Source organism: Temnothorax longispinosus, chromosome 3 (assembly GCF_030848805.1).
Source record: "Temnothorax longispinosus isolate EJ_2023e chromosome 3, Tlon_JGU_v1, whole genome shotgun sequence".
Lineage (NCBI taxonomy): Eukaryota > Metazoa > Arthropoda > Insecta > Hymenoptera > Formicidae > Temnothorax > Temnothorax longispinosus.
The window spans coordinates 6,346,326-6,373,259 of NC_092360.1; the positions used below are offsets into that span (position 1 = coordinate 6,346,326).

Sequence of the window (26,934 nt, forward strand, 5' to 3'; positions counted from 1 at the left end):
AAATTTTTCTGAGAATAAAATATATTTTTATAATAATTATTGAGATGTACATTTAATATAAAAAATATTAATACACTTTTAATTACGACATAATACTAGACTTTTGTTATTTCCATTTTGTTCGCTATTTTCTATTCAAATTTGCGTTTTATTTCGAAATGATACGCATATGCAATTTTAATTAAATTTTAATTAAGTCATTCTGCTCAGGTATTATAGCGCTAAGATCTCGTAATTATAAAATAAGCATTAATAAATAATTCGTATATAATTGACTGTGTAGTTCCGCGACAGTGTAATAGAGAACATAAAGCAACAGATAAAAATAGCTATCTCTCTTATGAATTATGAATGGATGAGCGTGTTACAATCTGATTTATGGTGAATGAAAGATACGGATATTTTTATCGGAGATAGCGACGTGATAAATTTCACGCCCGCGGCTCTGTAAAATAAAAAGTACGACGCCCGCATCGATCATACCCACCCCCCGCGTACACGTAATGCTACTTAATGCTACCTCGGTTAATCAAATCGGAAGCGCCAACTTCGAACGTAAATGCAGTTGCGGTACGTTGCGTGACGATACACTATGTATCTTTGCGTAGGTTGAAAATATCCGTTCGGTTGTCGACGCGCGTAATCAAGAATCATTATTGATTTGACGTTTTGCGCACAAAGTTTTGAGAAAAGAGTCTACTTCTTCTGCTTAAAATTTCGCCATATATTCTTCAAGAGTTCCAAGTAAGAGTTCTAATAAAATCGTAATTAAACGAGTGGCTGAGCTAAATTAATGGTAACGAGATTTATTCAGGTTAGACTTTAAGAATGCGTCTTTAAGAATGCAATAAGAAGTTGCCTAAATTAAAACTTCGATTGGAAAACGAAGCTGAATGCGATCCAGGACTAAAGCTGTATATGCGTGAATGATTGCAAAAGTTACTACAACGAACAATAATTGGGAGTTTGATCGGGGAAAGTAAACTTCTGTGGGAACTTCGCTGGGCAAATTAAAAATCGATGGTATTTCCGCGATACTCGGAAAAAGTGGAAATTAAATTTGCCGGAGGAAATGCAAACCCGTAGAATAAAAGTTTTTTGAAATTTTTGAGACGAAAATACAGAGTTTGGTAACAGATGCCGCGAGAGAGCGAAAGGAAAGGGGGAGAAGGGTTATTCAGTTTCCCTTAAGCGATCAATATTTATTTTCAATATGTCAGTAATAACAACTTTGTAGCGCCTAAAGGCATATATCTCAGAGCACCTTGCAAATAACAGTTATGAAGTGGTTTAATAAATATAAAATAGATCGTTTATATAGCAGATAGCTCTCATAAATTCTAAATACTTCAGTAAGTACATTTGACAGAATGCATTAAGTATCTTTGCATTGTAAATGACTAAAGCTGAACAAATCTTATAGCGACTCCGTCTTTAAACGATATAAATTAACAAAAAAAAAATTTTCATTTTTTTTTTACAAGTGTTACCTAGTACCACAAATTCCATTTGTAAAAAAGTTTCATTGAAGTATCATTGTAAAACTATTTTTCGAACATATTTTCACTCGAATACATGACTTGTGCATTAATCCTGATGCAGCAAATCATCGTTTGTGAATTTTCGCATAAATAGTGAAGAGGCTTGTCATGCTCTCTGGCAGCCCTTTCCTTTAGAGCAACACTGTACAGGCAACACAAAGTCTTATCGCGGTAATTCGGTGTGAACTAAAGCTATTGACAATGCATGTCCGCCGTTTGTACGCCTCATGGCAGTTCGGCGCTAATTACTGGAGGGGTATTGTCAATACTTCGGATGACAAGTAAATATTGATGGTCTGAGAGACGCTTTACGACAGGCATCGCTGAGCCCCTAACTTTGACGAAGGAGTGGATAACTTTTGTTGAAACTAGGTCTATCTGGTTGGGGCACATATCCCAGCAGAGCGGGGCTCTCTACGTACATCAGTACGCGGCGGTGCATCGTTGCGCGCAGTATATCACACGGGAAAGAAATCCCCGAAGCTTCGGCCGCCTTACGTCTTTCCGGCTTATATAGCGACCGTATCGTACCCCCAATCGGCCGCCGAGCTACAGACACCGCACCGGTCGGGAGAAGAATCACCAGGAAGCGACACGTCGTGAAAGCTCTCCGTCGTTTAGCCGGACGAATACGTTTTCCTGACGATATCGCATCTGTCACTCCCTCGGGATCGTCCCGTATCGATCTCGACGACTAAGAGAACGAAAACTTCTCCAACGAAAATAAGGATAAAGTGAAAACAAGCCGCCGCATATCATGTGATGTAATACCTGACGAATAATTGAAACCATGAGGATACGCAAACATTTATACTTCTATAGCAAAAATTTTCTCTTTTCTTCCCCTTTCCCCTCTTTCTATCATCCTCGTTTATAAATTATTTATATGTATAAGGTACTTTTAAAAATATAATAGATGTTCTTCTCATCCGTGAATTGTTTAACCAAGAAACGCGTTAACACGTTGACACAATTATAATTTTAAGTTTCGTAGAATAATGAATATTTGCGTATGCAAATTATATATCTCCTTAGAGATATCTGCTTGACTAATAAGCGAGTTGTGTAAATTAATAAGATCTTTCTTATAATTTCTGGACGATAAATATTCGATAAAATTAGCTGTGTAAATTAAATATACATTTCTTAAATTACCGCAGCGCAAACGAGAACTTGAATTATTCTCGTGTTTATAATGAAAGAAAGTTTATTATTAAGAATCTTGACGTTGAAATAAACGTTATTAGGTTGTGTAATAAATATTGTTCCGCAAATCATGAGGTAGAATTTCAATATTGTTAAGTTATGATAAAACTTACGATTTACGACAAGAAGCAAATGGTAAATTGAAATCTAAACAAACAAGTCATAAAAAAAGAAGGCATTTAAAGTCCAAAGTGTTAAGAGAAGTTTGCGAAATTATCATTTGCTTTCTGAGAAGCTGCTTTTAATAAACCTTAATTTTTTCATTATTTGCGCGATAAATATGTATACTGATATAATGCAAGACAAACTCATTGCTATGTAGAGGATAAATTACAACGAATTACTTTTCTCGTTCAAAAATGAAGAGAGATACGAAAATGAAGAGAAATTACACTGTTCGGGAAACTAAACTGAGATAGCACTCTTTCTGACTGGTTGATCTTTCGTTACGCGTTGCGATAATGAAATATCTTCTGCCGAAAGCCTTTGTCTTTATTCGCATTCCCTCGTTCCATTTTCGTGCTCTCCAACTCCTTCTGTCTCTCTCTAATCCTCTCCTTCCTATCCCGGTGCTCTCTCTTACTTGAAAGTGGCGTTGTTGGCGCAACTCGCTTCCAAACAGGAGATGAACAATTTTCCACCCCTAAACACGACGCCGTGTATATCGGTAGTTCTGAGCAAGCTCTCTTGACGTTGTCGTTCAAGAGAGTGAGTAAATCGACATAAAGTCCGATATCGTTCGGCGAAATGCCGCATTAATTCTAAACTGGTGTAATGTGCGGTATTTAGCGGGAATACCGTACGAAACTTTAAACGATTCTGTCCGCGTCAAACTAATTCCGTCGACTCTCCGTCGACGTAGTTACAAGTCTTCAGTTCTATTATTGTTTTCTTCTTCAAGCAACAAAACGGATGTTTGAAAATACATCATGTCTGGTAATCCTCGACTATTTTCTTTATTTTATACCAGTAAAAATTTATATTACTGGAAAATTTATTTAGCGGATACACAATGACTCGTTTTCCTCGCAGTAATTAAACATTCAACTGTATAAAATACGCTCTCTACGGAAAAGAAATGTACGAGCTTTAATCCAAGCTATAGCGAAGTTTCTTGCTGTGAGAAACATCGCAAAAATTGAGGAACGTCCATTTGCCAACCGCGTGATGGGGGTCCATTCTTTTATGTGTGCACCTTATTACGGTGTAGCTACACTTAAAATAAAACGAGTAATGACGAGAAGGAAGGAAGAATGAAAGAAACGTGTTAAAGAATACTGAGAGCGCAGATGAAAAGAATGAAAGTGTTATTTTCGCAATATAATGCAGTTAGGAAAAAAAAAGAAAAAATAGGTCTCTGCAAAGGTGCTTTGTAAATAGATCTCTGTAGGAATCATAATTCTTCGTAAACTTCTCCTACTTCCGCGGCATTAAATTTCCAATAATCGCAAAATGAAAGAGAGCAGCATTATTATTATTATAATAACGGTTTAATTGAGAGACAAGACGGGGATCTCGCGATAAACGATTGATTAATGGCGAACTTCAATTTCCTTAACATCCGCACCTGACTGACGATTTAACGATCGTTAATGAACGTCGACACAATCGGAACTGAATTCGAGGGGGCATTTAACGGACGTTATCTGCTTGGAAGAAGATTGGCGAAATCAAGACTTTACTGCTTGCAGCATCGCTTTTCTACGCCGGCTTTAGACACAGTGCGAACTCCGTAATCCGAACTTAATGCAACATGTTCGGATTATCGAGAGACTTCCGGATCTTTGGGTCCCGAGTAATCGACCAAGCGTGTAAGAAATTAAGACTGATCGTCAAGAAAAGTAAATAATAAAACAACAATTAAAGATATTAAATATGTAGATAATAATCATTAAGCGACAATTTTCGGATAAGTTCGCGCGAGGACTACAGAAGTGTTTGCTAATCTTCGTTGTTACTCAATCTCATTACTTCAGAAAGTTATTTCATTATATAGATCGAGTGATTCCGTAACTTCGTCGTTCCGACGTTTCTTAAAAATTTACATGGCGACAGAACAAGAAATTCTTCAAAGTTCGTATCGCACTTCTCTATTGTGCTTCTGTCAAGCACGCAGATGTCGCGCAATAAATCCAGCCCCAGATGCCTCCTAGATGTTCCTTCGATTCTCGTTCCGTTTGCCGTCCGAACGGAAACACTTTTGACATCAGAGTTCTCACTTCCCCCGGAGTTGTCGCCTCCGGAATCCGCTGTTTTACGATGGGCTCCGAAATAAAACGGGAGAGCGAAATCGCTTGCCGCGAGCGATGCGACGGGCGCGTGCCACGGCACGTTAATCGTACTTTGGCGAGAGACCCGTGGGACGCGGCTCGCGCGGACAGCGGTTCGTTCGTGTGCGCGGTCGCCGCGCCGCGCCGGTTTGAAATATATACCACCGGAGGTATCCTGGGACCGCAAGTGTCCTGGGATTCCCTCTCTGATTCGGTCGAGTCACGGTGCGGGAATCGCGCCCGAGGTCGATCGACAAATAACACGCTGGTATCCTGGCAAACTGGTACAAAGACGGATACGACGCGGGTTCAGGCACGAAGTTGGGCTCTCCCGTCGTCAGGGCTACGGAGAACGTAGCCTAAAGGTACTCCAGGTACGATCGATACGTTCTATTGTCATTGCACTCCGGCGAACGTTATCGAACGCGAGCAAATATTGAGGAATTGTCGAGGAACGCCGTGTATTAGCAAGACGACGGGAGTTAAAGTATTTTTCATGTCGACGATAAGTGGACGATAGCTGGCCGATGATGTATCGGTTTATTGATCGGCTTAACGGATTTCGCCGGACGATCTGTCGTCTCGAGCGCGAGACCAGGAGATACATCCGGCGATCGCGGAAATTCGCGATGAATTTTATTCCCGACTATTTTACTGCGATTCGCGACTCGTGAAAGATCTCCCGCTCCTCGAGTGGAAATACAAGCGAGTGAGATCCCGAGACCGGGTCCGGATCTTGGAAAACGATCTCGTTGAATCGGAAACTCTTGCCGCTCGGTGTCAAGATCGGGCGCCAAGTTTGACAAGTTTTGTTCCACGATTTCATCCACCGATCCGGAGATCACATAGTTCGTTTCGCACGTACGGACCGCACGTTGGGAATGTAAGCGGTTGACGACTTCGAACGGTAAAGTTTAAATCCTTTCGCCAAAGGCATTTTCTCTTTCAATATTTTCTCTTCCTCGAGATACTCCTCAGCGGGACGTTAAACGTGGCTTTAGCGGTCGAACTGCTTATTTTCTCGACAGAAACGACAAAAATAATCTACGGGCATCCAGTTCTCGAAATTAACTATTCAATGTCTCACCGTAATTCCGCTTTAAGATCGTTTTATTATTAGCGCGTCTAATAGACGTATGGTGCGGCTATTTTTATCTTTTACAGACAGCTCGATAGAGGAAGGGTTAATTTAAATAGAATCTTTGACATTACTGTTACGTCAATTGTCCCGATTGATTATTCTATACTTTGCGCAATGACCTTTATTTGTTATCTTTGTAACCGATATAAACGCGCGTATATTTTATCTATGTTTTTTTATTGCATCCTTATAATTTTATACGTATATGCAGACAGGCTATAAAAAGTTAATTGTAACTTGAGGCTAATAAATAAATAGGCGCGCATTCTCCTTTTTTTAGTGTTCTCTTTCTCGTAGCAGCTTAACGTTCGAAAGGCAATATCAGTTTTATCACTTCGGGCCTTGATGATATTTTTAATAACTCAAGCAAATAAATAATTGACTGCCGCAGCACGCTTGCAATTTGCATAGCACCCGTTTTTCCCTATTTGTACACAGCTTCTTCGCGTACACGCGCATTATATCCCTCCAAAAACCAGGAAGAGGAAGCTCGGATCTGTTCGGGCGCGCGCCGATCGATACGTAAAACTCTTTACTTTAATCACTTTAAGGTCGGGAAAATGTCACGTCAAGGGGAAAGACCTTTCACTTTTATCTTATACCTATACGGTATATATATATATGCACACCACGCTCGTGCTCAGCTCGCGATACAGTTTGCCGTTTAACCTTTAATCGAATAATGTGAAAATTAAGCGGTACTTAACACTCCACTGGTTAAGAAAATAAGTCGCAATAACAAGGTTAACTCCTCGCTTTGCTCGTAGGGCAGACTTACAGGCTCGTGGGCTACTTGAAGCCGCGCGAGAATTCAATAAAACAAGATCCACTTCTTCCATTCTCGGTTCCGGCGCGCCCATTAATGTTACTTTAACCATTACACAAAATAAAATGTAATTGTAAGCGAGGGAATAAATAGCATAATATAAAACGATACAGGCAAAACGAATAATATAGCATAATAAAAGCGATATAAGCAAGATGAAAAAACTCTGAGACTAATTCTGCGAAATGTATCAACACGGTATATGCGGAGAAAACTATTTCAATTATTCTGACGTAAATGATGTGTAGGTAAAACTTAATTATTTATGCAGTATTACGACAAAAAATTGTTTCCAATACATTTCACACCGCTGATATTAGGCGACAGAAGTAGGTCTTCTCATTGTTCTCGCATATCTTGAAACGCCCCACCGTCCGGTACAATTGTAAAGTAGATGCATGTATAACAGGTTCAGCTACGCGAGATAACGCGAGTTTTTGAAAGATAAAACATCGCGGCTGGAATTATAGCGCTATATAGCAAATAAGATCTCCCTTGCGTAATCTCCAAAGTGAATTTATGCACTCGCATAAATATTAATGCAATATTTAGCGTTACGCGCAAGCGTAGGCAATGTCATTGTTGCGGCGCCCTTTGTAAAGTTGAACGTAGAATCGGTCGGAACAAAAGGGGAAGTCGAGAATGAAGACTAAAATGCCTGACGATTCGCATCCGAAATAATTTAACAATTCCGGCTACGTTATGCCAGGAAAATACATGGTTTTTCTGCAATAAACAACAAATCCGAGTTATCAAGTTTGCTAAAAACTGACAAAATGTATCTTTTTAGATCGGGGGATTTATCCGCAAAACTTTAAATTTTGTATCGGCAATCAAACCGTATTATCGGGATAATCTTTTGCGGTCGGTAGTTTCGTAACGCGTCGATTGCACTGCGATTGGCGAATTGTGGGTTTTTAAAAGACAGATTTTTTCGCGACAAATATAAATTCACGGAAGCTTTGACGTCAGCGTATAGTAAATACCGATATGACAAAAAGCGATAATAGGATTTTCTCCCGGTGTAAATCGAAAAATATGTTTTCGAGTAACACGAAAATTATGAATAAATAGAATTAAATTTCCTGTATTGTCGTGTTCAATATAAAGACGAAATATATAAATATAAATTATAATATATTGTTTCGGAGACACAAATCATATCAGTTCAATTAGATAAATATCCATTGTTCGCGACAAATTGCTCTTTTAATAAAATGTCTCTGCGTTTTATTTCATTGCATAATAGTTTCCGTAATTGGTAGCAGCGCAAACAGCGCCTTCAAAAGATGCAAGGATGCATAATTTGCGGACCGTTTAACGCTAAATGATTTAACCAAAGAATAAAATATCAAAAGTACAAAGAGCTAATGGAATTATTTATTTTCTAATTAATCACGCGTAGTCTTCGTCTTGGCGAAAGTTTCGTCTGAAATCCAATTTGCGATGTTGAAGGCGGAAGACAAATGCCTCGAATTAACTTTCAGCTCAGGAAACACGTCGACTTGAAATTGTTCGACAAATGTAATGTTGTAACCAATTTGCTATTATTTATTTTCTCTGACACCACTTGTAGAAAAACGCGAATTACGCGAGGAAAACGCGAAAAACTTTTGGAAGAACGTAAAGTCACGTCGTAATTTGTTACTTCAACCTGCCGTAAAACGCGCTGTCGCTATCCTATAAGAAATAGAACTTTAATATACACGGTTAAGGTTCGGAAACTGCGGGAGGGCAATATGCATCCAGCAGAAAACACACCCGGTGCACCTTGCGATACACCGGTATACGCGTATGTAAAGCAAACCTGGTGAGAAGGTGGAATATTAATGAATGCGCCAGAGCAGAATCGTTGCAGGTACCAGAACGCGTTTCGTTCTGCGGAGGTCCGCGGAAATGGAACTGAATCTGCAAATCTGAATCTCTAATCCGACAAATAACGGGGGGAGGTTTGGTTTTTTTACGATCGTTCGAAAAAATTATTCGCGGAGAAATTCGCTCCCGCTCGCCACATCGAGAATCTACACGCGATGATTCGCCCTGGGGGATTAAAATTGTTTAAAAGAAAAATATCATCATGACATTAGCTAATATTATCAATTATATAACCCTATGCTAACGAGATTATATTGAAAATCGATATATTGAAGGCGAGGAGCTTGATACTTTCCGGAACGATATTTACTACGACAATATTTTGATATTTCACGATTAAAATAGCTGACATTTTTCTTAACGAGTCGTCTATCGCACGATGGAGGAATATTTAGCGATTTTCTAGGGCACCGCAATAATCGAACGATTTTTGTAAAGAACAGTACAGCGATCGATGTAAACGCTTGACGTACCTATGTCCATCAAATGGACCTCACCAAGATGTCTGGCGGCGTAAAGATGTAGTAATCCGAAGGCAAGCTGCATCCCGGTAGTGAGCAACATGGCGAGAAAACCGGCGGCGCAGACCAGCCAGCCCCATCCACCCTCTGGATAGAAATGCGTCCGCATACCGGTGACGTCTATCCCTGATAGAAAAGATTATCCTCTTTATAATTCAGAGATAAATCGCGGAATCGCGTCTGGAAACCGTCGATAATGGAATTCTCGCGGCAAGAACGGATTTACTATCTTGCAATCTCGATAGGAGATTTCTGACGTATGAATGGAAAACTTGTAAAGTAACTTAGTGTTTCATGACTTATAATATAAATCTTGAGCTAAAACAAACATATTTATATATCATTTTTCAATCTATTATTTTATTGATTTCCTCATTTATTTAACATCTACTATTATCACTAATATATTTACATCATACTTATTTATGTGTTTAAGAATCACATTACTCAAACAATTTATTTTAATATTATGCATTAAAAATGTAGACACGGAGAGAAAAAGAATAAGGAATAACGTTGCAGATGATATAATCATATTGGTTCGTCTATTATCATATGCATTAAATATTCAAATGTGTTGCAGAAGAATACGGAGGAGAGATATTATACCTGTACGACGAAATGCGGGTACGCAACGATGCAGGCTGCGTAGATCGCCTAAGACCCAGTTCGTATTGCCACCTATAGTGTCATCGGCGTCTACGTAACGCAACCGAGTATCTGAAAGAAATCGTAAATTAATCGTGAAACACGGCCATTCGTGCAACTGTTGAAATATCTCCGCGATTTCTGCTTGGAATGAAATAAAAGCGTGCAGGAAGCAAGAGCGTTCTTAAATAGAACGTGTCGAAGGACCGTGGTCCGTATTGAAAGGTACCGCCGTTGCGCCATCGGGAAATTGGTTCGGTGTTAAATTGAAACGCTGCAATAATATACTACGTGAAGGTATCGAATGTCTTTCCGCACAATGAGAGATGGCTGTTCGGTGACCGCGACGACGGTACCTGTGGCTGGCAACGGCGGCGTTTGCATGAGACAGAGGGTGCGAGATGGGTAAGAAACCAGTTGAAAGAAACGTGTGAGAGAAGGTAGGTAGATAGGAAGGAAGGAAATAAAAAGCGAGGGCCAGGTAAATGCACTTTTAAAAGGGATGACGAAGGCGGTAGGTTGAAAAAGGTAACGTCAGGCACGAAGTCAAACGGCGGATTCACGAGGAAAAGGAGGAAGAAGGGTTGATGATCGTGAAATAGCGCAGCGGCCCTATTATACGCCTCGTAAAAAATCATGAATTCAGATTCAGCCTCCGGTCGCAGCACTACCGCGGGAAAAGGTATCTAACTGAATTATAAGTAACGCGTATATACAGTTGTGCTGTGTATGACTCTCGCACCGAATACAAACTTTTCCATTAGCGGCGTTAAATGTTAAACACCTTTGGGTTTTGCGACGCTACGCGTTCTCGTCCTGGCGAAAATCGAATTTGAGCGTACTGTCGTTATTTAAATTTGCAGATCTAGCGGGGCCGTTTTCATTGAGTATTTTGATTAATTGATTTTCTAGTACGTTTCAGGCTGGATATGAAAGATTGATAATATTTCCCCACTTATCTTTCCACTTATCATCGGCCAGAATTCACAAACAAATTAAAAATTAATTCTCGCTCTTTTTCGTCGAAAATTTTTTCTCAGCGATTGAGAAAATGTCTCTTTGGTAATTATTCGCACGCGCGTTACTCGATTTTACACTTCGTTTTATACACGCGATCAAAACTGCAGAGTTTGCGAATGTCTAAGTAATTTCTAATTTATTCGCGAGTGATCCTCGTATTATATAACAGTTTGACATTAGTTGTAAATTATCGTGCCACCGTGTCAGCACGAGTAAAACTGCGTTCACCGTTGCAATTCAATTCCAGGAACTAACATGTCCGTAAGTGGGTAAGTTTCTACGCGAGCGCTTATTATAACTATTATAACGTTTAGCGTGTAAAACCATTTGGAAGAGATTATTTGCACGGGTGGCGTTAACGTTGTCGTTGTCGTTGTCGTTGTCGTTGCCAATAACGAGAGACGTCGCCGATCCGCGACGTCTCTCGTTAGGTAGGTAAATTAACAGCAAGAATGAAATATTCTTCATTATTCGGTACGTAATGAAAATAAGGTATGAAAGGAGCGTGTAATGAGGAACGCGGCAGAAAGGACAGAAGAAAAAAAAAAGAATGAGCGACAGTAGGTATTTTGCCGAAAATGACGCGAGACATAGAAATTGTCGAGGATGGCACCGAGGGCAAAAATTGTCGTGGAACGAGTTACGAGTTACGAGGGTGCTCTCTCTCTTGATGCCGGAAAAAGAGCGGCACGTTCGCAAGAAATTCGCATTTCTTGCGAACGTGCCGCATCCTTAGTGAAATCACGGTCGCATTTTCGCTGAACGATCTAAACGAAATATCTAAAATGCCGCTTCAAGGAGCATGAAGAATGGTGCAATGATCGCAGCAAATAAACACGTAAGAGACTTCGATGTATAAAAAAGAATGTTTTATACCTGCTTCGAACGTAAGTAAGTAACTTCAGCTTCGTGAGTATTTCTATTTCCGATCAAACTTTGCAAAATTTTCGCAAAATCTTCACTTTGCTATCGAACTCACGTGATAAGGAAAAACAATTAATAATTTTTTTTCCATTACGTCGTGTGTTGTTGCAGTTTCGAAGAAACTCGAGCATCGCGTATCGATAGTTTCTGTATTTTTAATAATTTGGACTAATCAATAGATAAAGAAGTACCGAATTCCTCTTTCCTGTTTATTATGATAAATGTAGTATTATCGGTTCTCTTATATAAAAGAAGTAAGGCAAAAATTTCACAATTCCGATTGCTACTCGGATTCACCTTTGTCAGTTGAGATTGAAAACCAACGGTTGACCTACATTTCTGATAGACACTGTTTTCGACGATACATCAAGCACAAAATTTCAAGATACCTCTTCGACAGAGTTAAGTGGAATTGATTCTTATTTTACCGTATCCCGCTGTAAGCTTTTCATTTCATTTTGCCCTACTTCTTTTGTTCTCTGCCTTCATATAAAGACAAAAGAGACAATGTTCGAGGGACAACCAAAATTAAAAATCAATGCCTTAAAATTATCAATGCCCCTTTCACGATATATTTTAAATCCCACAATACATATACGTAGAAACTCAGATTAGCTAAAAATTGTACAACAATCTTGATGCTTTCTAAGCAAGTTATTTCGAAAACATTTTCTAAAAATTTCTAGTAAAAAAAGATGTTACGGGAGAATCGAATATAATTATCTCTGCAATCAACTTTCAATATAAATTTCTGCAAGGAATTATAGACATACGGCGCACGAATCGTGACATTATTATAAATTCCGGTTGAACGTGCCACGTAACTTTAGATTAACTCGAATTAATTGAGTTCATTTAATTAAAGTAAATTCAATTAAACGTCTGAATGTTAGCATAACTTTAATATTGCTTCGTATAAACGGAATGAAGCCCGTGTGCGTCGAATTAAAATTTAGTAATGATAATATTCAATATTAAGATTACGGAACGATGGGCGGTAAATGTCGAACTTGCGTAACAATATCAGGGATACACGATCGACATTAACTTGGAATATATTTGTACTGTAACTGAAAAGTAAACTCACCGCCGTGATACGAACTTCCACGGTGCGGCGTATACATGCCATTTTGACCCTCTATACAATGAGTTGGCGTATAGTACTGCATAGGATGTTGCATATAATTATTGGGGGTACTGGGGACATGTACCGGATGACAATGTATGCATCTTCGCGGTGTCTCGGGCGGAGCCTGCAAGCAAGATGAATTTTCAACGCGCTTGAGTGGGGAAAACGGGGAGCGCAATGTAGAGCGCTTCGTGTAGACAATCGCCCATGTGTTTATTATTATTACCACGAAATATATCGTTCTGCGCTGACATTGCTACGTAATATTGCGCAAGATTATTTGTCAAGATATTGATAACGATCCACACGATTAAATTATGTATTAAATGTACGTGTAAATATCATAAGCTAGATTTAGAGCGTCATATCAGGAGAAGAGAGTATCAAGCTTAAAAATAATTTATTACCTTCGTACACAAAAAATAAGTCTTATCTTCCAACGGGTGGAAATAACTGCGATATTGAAACGTATTTTTTTAAAACTGAATATTGAAAATCTCGAAATATTGTTCACGTAAATATGAGTTGTAGCACTTGTATCTAGCAAACGTTTTTTAAAATGTTGATTAAAGTTATGTTTTTTTTTCAATTTTGTATCTATTTTCCAGAAAAGAATAAAAGATTTTTCGAATATTTGGTTCATTGTAATCTGTGAAAATCGATAAACGAGCATAAGATTTGCAAAATTATCAGGACCCAAATCGATCGCACGACGTAATCGCGTGCAATAAACGGACGGCTTCATTCGCTCACCTGCATGGAGTGTTGCGAGCGCAACGATCTTATCGAACCGGTCGGGTGCAAGGACGGCACGCTGCCGCCGAAGCTCATGGCTGAATTTCTGCATCCTCCCGGGGTGGACCAACCGCCGCGCACGCTAGCCGTAGTCCACCCCATCCCGCTTCCGCAGTCATCCACCAGCATCTTCAAAGCGGGCGGTACAACGCCGCGTTTTATGCTCCCGACATCGCCGGCATGTCAACGATCAACGTCAATTCGACGCTCGATGTCCCGTGTACTCGTGTCACGTGTTATCCCCGTCGTAATACGGCGGAAAAAACTAAGTTACATCTTTCTTGCCCGCTGTCAAATTCCCTGGAGCACGACTTCCGGGTTGGACGACGTTAGACGGGTCCCGCTGAGCACGAGGGTGAGGTCGTACGAAGGCAGTTGTTCGACGATGCGTTCGACATGCGGAGGGTATTTTCCATTTTCGGTCTGCAAGCAACGTGGAACGCGCTCTGATTTGCTGTACCAGGTTATCGATAATTATATTACACGCAACGCATACGTTGCGCGTAGATTGTTCGAATTTATCTCCCATTCTAATCGGATGCACGTCATTTGCAGCGTACTAAATATAATTTATCATTTGAACGGTATATCTGATGCCAGACATGTCAATGTAACGCGTTATTGTATACAGCGGGGGGGGGGGGAGTAACAATCTTCACACTTTTTAACGAATTAAAAATTTTACCGCCCGACTTGGGTCCATGTAACATGCAAATATGTGTATCTCCGCGTTGCTTTAGTTGTGCTGCGCTGAAAATCCTTAATTAACTTTAAGGATTTTACTTAACCTAATTAACGCGTTCACTTAGTTAATTATATAATCATTTTCCGAGTGGAATTGTGATATATGCATTTCAATGCAGCCATTCACAGATATTCACTGTAATAATTTTTGTATTATATAACTAATGAGGATCATAAAACTGTCATTATAAATTTAATGATTACGTTATTGTGCGTTTCAGGAGTCAAAAAACAACCGATGCAGGTAAAGCATTAAATATCGAATATATATATGCATCGCGGGTAGGATTTGTTCGATTTGTACATGAGGATTTATAGCGTGAATGTTTTATGCATGTACTCATCCGAGGGAAGAGTCGATGAGGATAAAATTGTTATTGGATGCATATCGGACGTGCACGCGCAAGTTATTCTGCTTGAAGTTATTGGCATACACGCCAAAAACACATTCCATTTCGTCGATCAAATTCAATTAATTTCCAACCGTCTCACGATATTAACTAACAATGCATCTTGCAATGCACCTTCAACAAAAAGACCTTTATCGATTCACGAAAATTATGCGACTCGGATTCGATATAATCTTCAATTAATGTTCACGATACTTTGCAAAAGTCTTGTTAAGACGACAGTCAGGAATATGGTTGTAATTATAAATTCGAATTAAAGCTCAAAAATGCAACTATAAGATCCCATAAAACGGCCGACGTTGAAATGTTAAAATGATAAAGGTCCTCTGGAATTTGTATGCGCTCTATAAGACCTTGTTGCCTGGCCGTACCGCAAAAGCATAACTCGCGAAAAAACTGTTTTCAGTCGGTTGAGAAGATTAAAATCATCCGTGTGTGTGCCGCCTCCAATCTCGTAACACCGCAGTAACCGTAGCCGCATTTCCACCGACCTAACTACATTGATATTCATGCGTTGTACCGCACCGCAGGTTGTGTTGTCTTTGTTTTTGAAACGTCTGTAGCACACACAGTCTGATAACAGTGGCACATGGTGTCCTCGCTAATTATAACGTTACCTACAATCTGGCACACGATCGTCGCCAAAAATAACAAATTTATGTTTGCACCTTGCAACAGAAGTCGATAAAAAAATTCATTTAGATTCATTATCTTATTTTTTCTGTCTAAAAAGGTGTAGTGATAATATTTCGAAAAGAAAACTTAATAGAAAGTCGATCGAACCGCTTCAGAGTTACTTTGATAGCAAATATTTATCGCAATAAATAGTCGCGTAGTATTTTTAATAAATATTTATGGTAGATATTTTTTCAACGTGTCTGCACATATCAATGCACCTTGTTGCACCTTGTAACAAAAGTCGCCGAAGTAACATATTTATATACTTCATTATTTTATTTTATCTGTTTAAAAGGGTATAGCAATAGTATTTCGAAAAGAAAACTTCTCAAATAAGAGATCGATCGAATTGCTTTAGAGTTACTTTGGTAGCATATATTTATCGCAATAAATAGTCGCGTAGTATTCTTAATAAATATTTATAGTAGATATTTTTTCAACGCGTCTGCATACATCGATATGAATGATGGACGAATAATGAATCGCATCGATATATTCCGCGGTAGACTATTCGTACCTACGTAGCATATCGGGTCATGACGTTGCAATTTTTATCTTGCAAGATTTATGTCCTCCGTCGCACGATACTGATCCCTCGACTTGTGCCCCATCGCGAGCTCGATATCATAACCGCGCGGCGTGTGTGCAGTGAAGTCTCGCAATAAGAATAACAACGTTGAAAACAGACCGCAGATTTGTATTCGCCACCGACGTCCGGCGTATATTTTCGCTCTCTCGTCGACGACAAGCATCGGAGCGCCCGGAGAAAAAGGGGGAAATTCCGTAACGGCCGCGGCCTTAAGAATGCCGCGGTCGTAAATCTTCTCGCAAAGCAGTATTTAATCGGCGTCGCTAAACGGATGAAACTCGAGGAAAACCTGACGCCGCGGCCAGCAACGCGTGTTAACTCCTTGCGTCGCTATAAAAAAAAGAAAGAATTCGCGCGCCTAACCGACCTAACGCCCGTTAAGTCGTAAACTTGCCGTATTTTTCAACGATGATCTCGAAACGTCGTCTAGTTCCTTGTAATCGAACGTAATTTCAATTACAATATATCTCTGTTATCTTTTAGATTAATTCAAAACTTTTTTTCGATTAAACTTATTTCATAGAATGTTGGAGAAATAAGAGAAAAATTAATTTCAACAAACTAATTTAATTTTTTGAATGAAAATGTTTAATCTTTTTCGAAAGAACTATGTGATCGCGTCCATCAGACTTGAAAACACAAATAAAATTCAGTTGACGAGACAATTCCGTATTGATTTTGGCTAAATAAATAAAACTTCAAATAACTTCCAGAATAGAATTGTCAACGGTATAAGCCGTATTTCAAACTTCTAATATATTTTCAATAAAATCAATCGTTATCGCACATTTATTATTGTTATATCCTTATGGTAGATATATATATATATATATATATATATATATATATATATATATATATATATATACATATATATTTCGTGGCCTGACATATTCCATTATCTCTCACATACGATTGAATTAAATTTATATAATATAAAAAAAATTGCACGTGTAATCCGTTAAACGTTAAATAAATAAATATTGGTTCGTTCATTTATTCATTTAATTCCAGGATACGATTATTTTAAATGGATTTAAATATCGCCTAGCCTGATTTCACGTACCTCTGCACAGGGAAGGTTAATATCGTGCACAATCTTATGCAGAAAACAATAAATTTCAAAGTATAAACAAACACATTCATGCCGTTCATTGTTGTATTCGCCGCGTAACGAACTGAATATAGAACAAATGAAAAGCGTATTTCATTATAGCCGATGCATAACAATTGTCGAAATATGTACTCGGCGCAGAAACAATAACCGAGTTCTAATTATAACAAAATACATTTAAGACAATGGTAGGGCCCACCTTCGTAAATATGTTTTGGATCCTCGCGCGCGATGGCAAACTAATATCGAATAACATTATTAATTAGCGGCAAATGAACACGCGCAAAAGCGTATCGCGAAGCAGGTTTGTTTCCATAAACAAATATTGCACTGCTGTGTAATTATCATTTATGCATGCAGCCACGATATTAACCAGATACGCACAATCGCTTTATTACATGACCTATGCTTACATCGCTTACCGCTTTTGTTAAGTTTCTTCATGCGTGTAATAATACAGCCACATGTAATACAAACAGTGTATGTTAATTGTACAAATCTTTGTCCCCTTTACCCTTTAAATATTGTTCAAAGATTATTAGCACAATTTCCCCGAAAAACTCGCGCATTTAGTTTAAATTGAAGTTCTTAACAATATATTAAATTATCCGGCAAACTTCTTTAATTTCTTGATTAAAAACAAAAGTAATTCAGAAAAAAAGCAACCTCCTATTTAAAAGTGTATATAATTGTAATAGAAATCATATAAAGTCGTGGCAATTCTTTTATTTGGAATTTAATATTGCTGTGTATTATATTAGTGAAAATATCCTTTCTTCTCTCCCTAATATGTTTTTAGAATTTTAGAATTACAATACGCAAATCTTTCATCAACGGCTTGTTGTCTACCAACACGTCGCAAGACGAAAATAAAATGTATTAAACAGTTAAAATGCCTCGAAAGCAGAATATTTCATATCGCGCCGTTTCCCCGGGGGGATTATTTCCCGAGGCGCGAAGGATTAAGACAGTCTGCGGTCGGGCGCGACGAAAGGATGCGTGTTGACACACGGGATACGGAATTCCGGCCTAGCAAGAACCAGACCGACCGGGTGGTCCGCGGCAGTACGTAGGAAGGCGACAACGGACGATGGAGGCCAAGTCACCGGGTAATCCTACTAGATTGAATCCACCCCCTCCCGTCCCGAGCATGAGCAATCTGCGCGACCACGGTGGATGGTTGTGTAAACGTGGCCACGAACCACCGTCCGGATCATCATCTCGCGCCCTCTCGTCTCCAACCCCTAATTTTCTATGAAAACATCCGCGCGCGAGTGGGTGGGCGTGGACGGGAACAAAAGGTATCGCCGTTACCGTCAAACCCCCTCGAGCCTTTATCCCGCAACCTGGAACGCGAAATATCGTCCGGGTTTACTCGGGTGACAGTTGAGACGGTGCCAGAAGCACGGTTGTTTCGCAAGCCGCGCTCTGTGGATCGTTTAGGGATGCGCGAGGACGTTTCTATATACTTTCTATTCATGATCAGAGGAAGATCCCTTCCATTTAGGTATCACTCGTTCCATAAACATTGGTTAAGATTAATTAAAGGTGATCCTCCGAATCTTTCCGAGGACACAATTAGGAGGGGACGGTGAATCTGTTGGACCTCAGTTAACTTTAATCAATGTCTTACGTAAGTTATTCGGCAATTCGTATTATGTGTATAATGTATTAACCATACTGTATCATCGTTAGCAAAAGAAAAAATATTTGAAAAAAGTAATGTGCAAGAGTAAAAATGTAATTAGATTCACGTCATAATTAGGACACTTTGGTTTGTCAAATAAACCGCGATTATGCATTCTATGTAAATATCCCATTTACAAAGCGTTACATAAATTCAGCTATTAATTATAATAATTATGTTATACCAATTTAGCTATTAATTATTCCTGTTATTGTTAACTACTTATCATATTGTGTTTACGGCTTAATTAATGTTGCAACGATAATCGTTGCTGCGAATATATGTAAAAAAAAGACTGTCGAAATATTAATGAGATTAATATTCGGTATATTATTTTACTTATGTAAAATAATAAAATATCTTTTATGGGACAGGTAATGTCCAAGTTATCGAGAAGACAAAAGTTGCTTGCTTCATACAAACGCACGTGCTTCATTTCGTGTTCCAGCTAGGTTGTGAGATAAGAGCTTGGAAAAGATACCTCAGCAGGACGTGGACGTGCACGGCAAACTATGATTTGTTAATTAAGTGAGATTTACAACCAAAACTAGTTGAAAAACGTCCCGTTCAACTGTTCAAGATGAGACTCGTTGCGGTATTAAATATAACACTTCCGTAATTGGGGTAAAATGATAAAAGGGCGCATCAAGCTGACCCGACGTAGCCGCAACGCGAAACTGGCACCTTGTCAGCTGGAACAGTTAAAACAGTGAATGCTGTTAGCCGCAAAGCGTGTAGAAGCTCTTTAATTTAACTTGCTCGCCATTAACTGAAGGATATCTCGTACTCGCAATCCCGAGCGCGACGACTACGAGACATTTTGTGGCTGTAAATCATCAGTTATACCGAGTTCCAAAGCGCATTAGACTGATCAACAGACCGGTCAGCATTCACTCTTGCGCGATTCTTGCACCGATAAACGGTACAAGCTCCCTAAAACGAATGAAAACGAGATCTTCGATCAATCTCGCCGATATTTTTCCCACCCAGCTAATTGGAAGATTGAAAGTATTTTGATACGAGACAAAAGCGATGAAGTTGCTTTTAAGGAACTCGAAAAGCGCCGCGTGTCGATCTAATTGCAAGATTTATGATCGATTTATGTTGTCGCGCGAGTTATATGCTCTCGTTTTTTCCCAAAACCTTTTGCCACCACGGAGAAACAAAACCGTGACACGGATCCCTCATTCTTTCGTTAAATATTTGAGCAAGCTATCACACTGCTATTTATTCGCGATATGTCATACCGCGGCAATCTCCGCAGCTGATGCCGAAATGTATTTATTGACCGACCGGAATAAAGTAGCCCATTGAATCACGAAACATCTATTTATCACAGATCACCGCACGACTCGACACGTTTCCGAATCTGGTCGATGTATTATGAATATCTCGCCGCTCGTGGTTGCGATTTAATATACCTACGTCAACTGCGGTTAAATATTCACGAGTGGTCGTGAGTTTTCCGATTGATTGCTCATAATATCATGCAGATTAATTACTTATTCGATGAGCATGCTGTCATTTGTTTTTATTACTTTTTATCGATTAATCGATCCTATTCTCCACCTTGAAAATTAATCGTCGGAAATATTGGAAAAGCAAAATTGTAAAAATCGATGAATCTCCAAGTTCGACGTTGCGTTATACATTTTTAATTGTGCACGAAAAGAGTAATTTTTATCAAATGTTGAACACGTTTCGTTAAGTAAGCAACGTCAAAAATATTTGAGAGCAAATTATGAAACATTATTAAGATCTGCATCGTGCTACGTTAAAAATACATGATCCTAATGGCGGGCTGTAGCGGGGTGAGCTCGGATCTCCGCACCAATGTATTAATTGATAATCGCCCCGGTTTTGCACAGGTCGACGCTTATTGTTTTAACAACGTCGACGTTTTTACGCGCGTCCGCGTTTTTGCGCGCGTAACAACGACGTACAAATAAATCGTTTTTTCCTAACTAGTTATTAATTCGCGGTAAGCGCCCCGTCCCCCTCGACACCGCGACAGCGATCTGTTTGAGCGCGCGGTGTTTTTACTACCTTGTATAAAAGAGCATTTAAACGCGTCGCCCGGGAAATCGATATTCGTTATTCGAACAGGAGCGGCGCGTCCTGTTCTCGATACTCATCTTTTTCAGCGTGCCAATCGATGAAACTCATGACCCATATCCCATCGCTGAGTGTATATTATACTCGATGCGGTTAAGACACGTAGATTATAATTGCCGCGCGATGCGCGCATTTTATTCATCCCCGTCGACTTGGCCGGGTATACATCATGAGCTCCGGGGATGAACCACCGGCGAAGTACCGGCGATGAACTTCGACCGATATCGACTTGCAAATTTCAAGTGAAGCCCCGGTACAGCTGCTCGCGCGCAAAGGAAATCGGAGCTATTAAAATTGCATCGAGCTGTGCGGAAATTGGAAGAGATGTGTAGTCGTTGATCTGCGTTGATAAATTTTTCCCTTAGAACGCATTTCGTTTCTCCAATAATACGATATACGCGTGAAGCATATATAATTGAAAATTAAAAATATATTGCAATCGTATACGGCAAATGAAATGGATCAAGAGCAAAATGGAAACGATACATATTTAATTAATGATATACATATTTGATCAATGGTACAAATATCATTCGCGTGAATTATCAAGAAAATACCTGGGTATCAAACTATTATTCTTTGATCATCGTTTAATGTGACTGAGCATCGAGATAAATATTTGCGCCATTTACCACGACCATAGCGAACATTAATTGTACTATTGCAAAATATTGCAAATGTTAAATTTATCCAATATCCTAATTACATAGTCCTGGCGACCCGTAATCGATAACGGAATAATAAACAGTCGCGCAGAGATCCCCGTTCGATATCTCGCTCGAGAGACGAGGTATTTTCGGTCGATTTTATGATGCTACTGATAAACCGCGATACCACCCTCAAAGAAAACTGATATCTCGCTGGAGCACGTTGCAACAGACAGGAATGCTCCGCGGAAGATTGATGTACACGCCACGAGAGTATACGCGGTATAGCGCTCTCGAAGGCGAGGGTATCAGTGCTATCGCTAATCACAGGCGCATCTTCGAGATTGGAGTGTTCCTAAAGGGCGAGTAATTAGGTCGTTAAACCAGGCGCGAACGGTCCAACACATCCCGCCAAGACCATAAGGACATCGGTGGCGGTGGCAGCGGCAGCGGTGGCGGCTTTGAATGGAGGCGTATTATTGATTTCATCCCGCGGAACCCTCTTCTCCCACGCTCCTTTCCGCCTACAGGATGTCCCAAAAGTCGCGAAAAACACTGCCGACGACGCGTATACTATCGACGCGAGTGTCGTCCAAGGTGGACGCGAGTGCGTGCTCGGCGTGCGCGAGAGTCTCGGCCGAGGCGTGTACGCCTTCAATGATATGGTACATGGGCAGAATCGCGGGGTCAGGAGTGCGACGTGACGGCATCGGAATTATACATCCTGTCCCACGGTTTCCGTAGAATTTATATGTTTCAGAATAACACGCGTCAAAAGAAAAAATTTTAATTAAATCGAGATTGCCTCTGTCCCTCCTCCCCTCACATTTATATCGTTTCAGCGCTTCTTCTTTCGCTGCTGGCGCGTTTCAAATGTCCGTTACGTTTCATCGGAAAGAGCCCGCGAGATACACCGACGTGAATATAACGGCGACGGGCTTATCGATGGATACACATCTCGGGGAAAATTGATAAAATGCCCTCGACAATCCCTCCACTCATCGTCAGATGAATAGAACGATCGGGGACAGGTAAAACGCCCGCTGTCAGTTCTGACGTTATTAAGGCGGGTTTATGGTTCTCCTACATCTTCACGCTTCGGGAACAATTCGGCGTTTCTTTCCATATGGTTTGGTAATCGCGTTTCACACCGGGCAAATTTTCATATCTATGCATTATATACGTTCGGCGTTTTGGTTTCTTTTCACGAAGAATACAATGCGCGACGCAATTATAAAATTAATTAGATTCATCACAAGATTCCCTTTTCGTTTCTTTTTTTCTTTTATTTTTTTAATAAATTAATAAATTAAAATATTTGCAGTCGTATATATGTATATCTAAAAATTAAAATATATAATTTAAAGTTAAATTTATAAATTTCAATCTGACAGATGAAATTTGAGGTTGCTAATAATTTTAGTCTCTCGTTTGAAAATGTTTGCTTTTTAATTAATTTTATAATTACGAATTCGAGAAATATTGCAAATATATATTAAAAAGTTACTGACGCCAATGAAGTAAAATATTGCAATATAAAAGTAATAAAAATATATTTTTGCAAACGTAACACCGAGCTAAAAGCAGCTGAAAAATGGGATAAAGAATTTTTTAATTTCTGTTTGTTTCAAATTGAAAGAGAGAGGAGAGAACTCTTTGTCACCATAAATAATGAATATATATAATTTAATGAGTAGTATAATTATATATAACTTCTCCGACATTTCGATAACAAATGTAAATGATTGAAATTTGTATAGTAAAGCAAAAGATTTTAATTTAAACACACACAGAAACACCGCCAACTTATTTTCTGCAATTTTCAAATTAACGAGTTTTGTAACTACGGATGTATGCAGGAACAATGTATAATTAATTGCCACTCTAATTGGACTAAATAACTCAAATAATTTTATCTCGTACAACATTTGGTGACACTGTAACAGTTTCACAACGTCGAATAATTTAAAAGTAAATACTATAAAGTTAGGTATAAAATCATTGTTTTTTGTATAAATAATGCAGTGCCATGTTGATTATCCTGCTCATCTGAATTGAAAGCTATTTTTGCAAAATTCTACGAAATACAAAATATGAAACAAACATATTTCATTGATTATTTTTGAAAATATATTTAAAAAATATATTTATCTTGTTCATTTACGTCCAATATTATGATTATTCCTGTTGATGATATACAATTTTCCAACTTTTCCGCGGTGAATACGCACAGAGATAGATAAATAAAATATGTTTAAAAAACATTTTTCATTCGGTAAATGTGTCATGTTTTGCAAATATTATTTTTAACTGAGGTTACACGTATAGTTTGGTTGCACGAAAAGATCGGAGAGAGATAGAGGTTATCGGATCCGAGATTATTCGAGTGCGAATAGTAGTACGACTTCGGTTAGACCACTGACTGAAGATTCCCACATAGTGAACAAACAAGTCGCTATTTGTCTTCCGTCGTCGTTCGCGCTGTTCATTATCCTGTCCGTTCGTGGCCGCAGGGAACGAAAGAAAAAGTAGAGGCATGCGGGCAGCTCGACGACTCGGAATTAATCTGATTGCCCTTCGATCTTCGCGCGCAGCTGAACGCGACCGAATTATAATTGTCAGTTCGGCGGAAAGAAAAGAAACACCGATGTCCTTTGTTAATATGCAAATTTTGCTGGTATGGGGGAAAGCGTATTCTACTTTTATGCAATTTCGACGAAATACGCAACTGTACGCAAACGAAGTTTTGAGAACAGTGCCTCGTTAAAATTTGCTTATGCATAACAAATTATATTATACAAGTGAGTCGCATGTTTTTAAATTTTAAATAAGGCAACTTTATATAGCTACGGTAAACAGGCCGAGGCACATAATTTTCATGTTATCGGCGAAAGAGAGATATAAGTCTTTAATTGGTAGAATTCAATTAAATTTGAGATCAATTCTATATTATGTTATTAAGCTTGCAAATAAAATTAGTTTGTTTTATATGGTTTTCAAATAATATACGATAGGATCGCTAAATATTGTTCTTAATTTAGAAAGATCAAATCAAGTGAGTTCTGGGTTAAATTGAATTAGGTCAGATAGACCAACAGGCGTTATTAATTCTCAATGGCGAGATTGAGTTAGCGTGCTAGACCCAACTGTCTCCCCGGCTCTATATCTCGTTAATACACACACACACACACAAATCCTTAAAGCAATCGTAAACGGGAATCAGTCTTCAAAGGTGATAAACGCAATCGAGCAAGCGCTGTCGAATCGAACTAGCATTCGGGCGTTCTCTCGCAAATTTCTACCCGTCCTATTTTTTAATTCGATTCCCATCCCATTCCTAGCCAACTTTCGTCTTATCCGGCGATAGATCGGGAAAGTAGGAAAACTCTGGACGGTAGGCACCAAAGAGATCAGCAGGCCGAATTAATCCGATAACTCCCAGGTCGTCGCGCGTTACGGCTCGATTTTGCGATCTCTCGGCGCGTCAAAGCTCCCTTGGACTTATTAGGCGCCGATGCGAGAAAGCAACTTTCGACCAAGTCCTTTCGGGCAACTAACGGGATGTTCCATCCACATTTCGGGACACGAGGCTGCTCCTTGCGACCTATAACGTTGATGCGCTTCAGCGGAATAAAGGAGGATGGGATAAACAATCTCGTAACACAGACAAAGTTATTAAATGTTATATACTTTTCGCGCGCTTGCTCTCTATATAATAATTTAATTCGAAGCGCACTATGCAGAACCTCGGTACAGCGTGTGACAGCCTCTTTGGGCGCGGGGACTATACCGCGCGTAACTATATATTGTTCATAAACTGGACGATGCTAAGCAGAAACGCGAATTCATCTAAAATTAAAACAAAGTATGAGTTGTACGCGGTAAATGAGTCGGCGGCACGGGACTCAGTCCCTTAAGCTTCATTTATTCAAAACTGCTACTTGGCGGGTTCACTCGTTCTCGTATAATTCGCAATCGTTTTGCATATTGCGGCAGAAAAAGAGAATATTTTAACCATCGAGTCATCTCGTTACCGCATATTATATATGTATTTGTTTTAATAGCACGTTAAGCCTAATGTCTGTCGAGAGCATCCGTGGAAATCCCGCGATGAACCATTAAAATTTTAATTGATTGACGATTGATCGAGATGGAAGACCCGTTGCGAGCGCCGCTGAGCATCGAAGAATTAAACGAGCTAATTGCAGCTCGATGCAAATGTACCGAGAGACTCGCTCGTCATGATTCGCGTGCACGCGGATACTCGCGTTAAACACATTAATTAGGCGGCCGATCGATGCTGCAGGCAAAGGGAATTTTTGAAGAATGCCGCGCAAATATTCGAACGCGAATCTCGAGCTCTTTTGCGCGTATGTCGAAAAGGAAAATCGGTCGTATTCCATTTGCGCGAACCCGCGCAAGTGCTATTTAATTCAATTATTGTCGCGCGTATTATGAAATACGCGCGGTAATTGAGCAATTTAACGGCTCTCCGCAAGTACGTGATATAATCACTAATTCTACATAGAGGTGACGTGAATAAAAAAGTCTACGTAAAAAAAAAGCTGAAAAATATATCTAAGCAAAAATAGCTTTGCGCTTTTTCTTTTTGCTCCAACTAATTTACATTTTTCGTAACTGCATTATGTATAGAGAATTCCCTGCTCCGATGTTGGAAATGTAGTTAACAAAACTCATTTCGCGTTGAGTTCAGTCGAAAAGTTAATATGAAATTTAAGCAGAAGGTATATCAATCAAATGATTATAATTATAAATTACAAAAGAGATATATCTAAGGGTAGACTATTTTACAACAAAAATTTGGGACTTTGAAATAAAGTAGTACAGGATCTGGAGACTGGTATTTTGTACATAAATCCGCAGATAAGCTTTAAATTCTCTCCCAGCAAGCATAATAAAGAGCCTTTTTATGCGGGGAATGCGTTCGGCGAAGAGATAATCACTTCGCGTCATAAATCATGATTGCTCACGGACACAAGACAGATACGTATGAATGATGCGATACTTTCCACAGATTATAGCCCGTTGATGCT

At 39.3% G+C, this 26,934-nt stretch overlaps 1 protein-coding gene across 4 annotated transcripts in view; it reads right to left on the reverse strand.

Moving 5' to 3' along the window:
- Window positions 1-26,934, reverse strand: part of LOC139810332 (uncharacterized) — a 77,702-nt gene that overhangs the window by 19,543 nt on the left and 31,225 nt on the right. For 3 of the 4 annotated variants that reach the window (XM_071773769.1, XM_071773770.1, XM_071773771.1), the window contains 4 exons: window positions 13,855-14,319; window positions 13,060-13,225; window positions 9,990-10,100; window positions 9,333-9,506 (listed from right to left, as the gene is read on the reverse strand). In XM_071773769.1, coding sequence (XP_071629870.1) covers window positions 9,333-9,506; window positions 9,990-10,100; window positions 13,060-13,225; window positions 13,855-14,025 — 622 coding nt within the window. In that variant the 5' untranslated portion in view covers window positions 14,026-14,319. The remainder of the gene's footprint in view (window positions 1-9,332; window positions 9,507-9,989; window positions 10,101-13,059; window positions 13,226-13,854; window positions 14,320-26,934) is intronic. The other variant, XM_071773772.1, reaches the window with a different exon arrangement.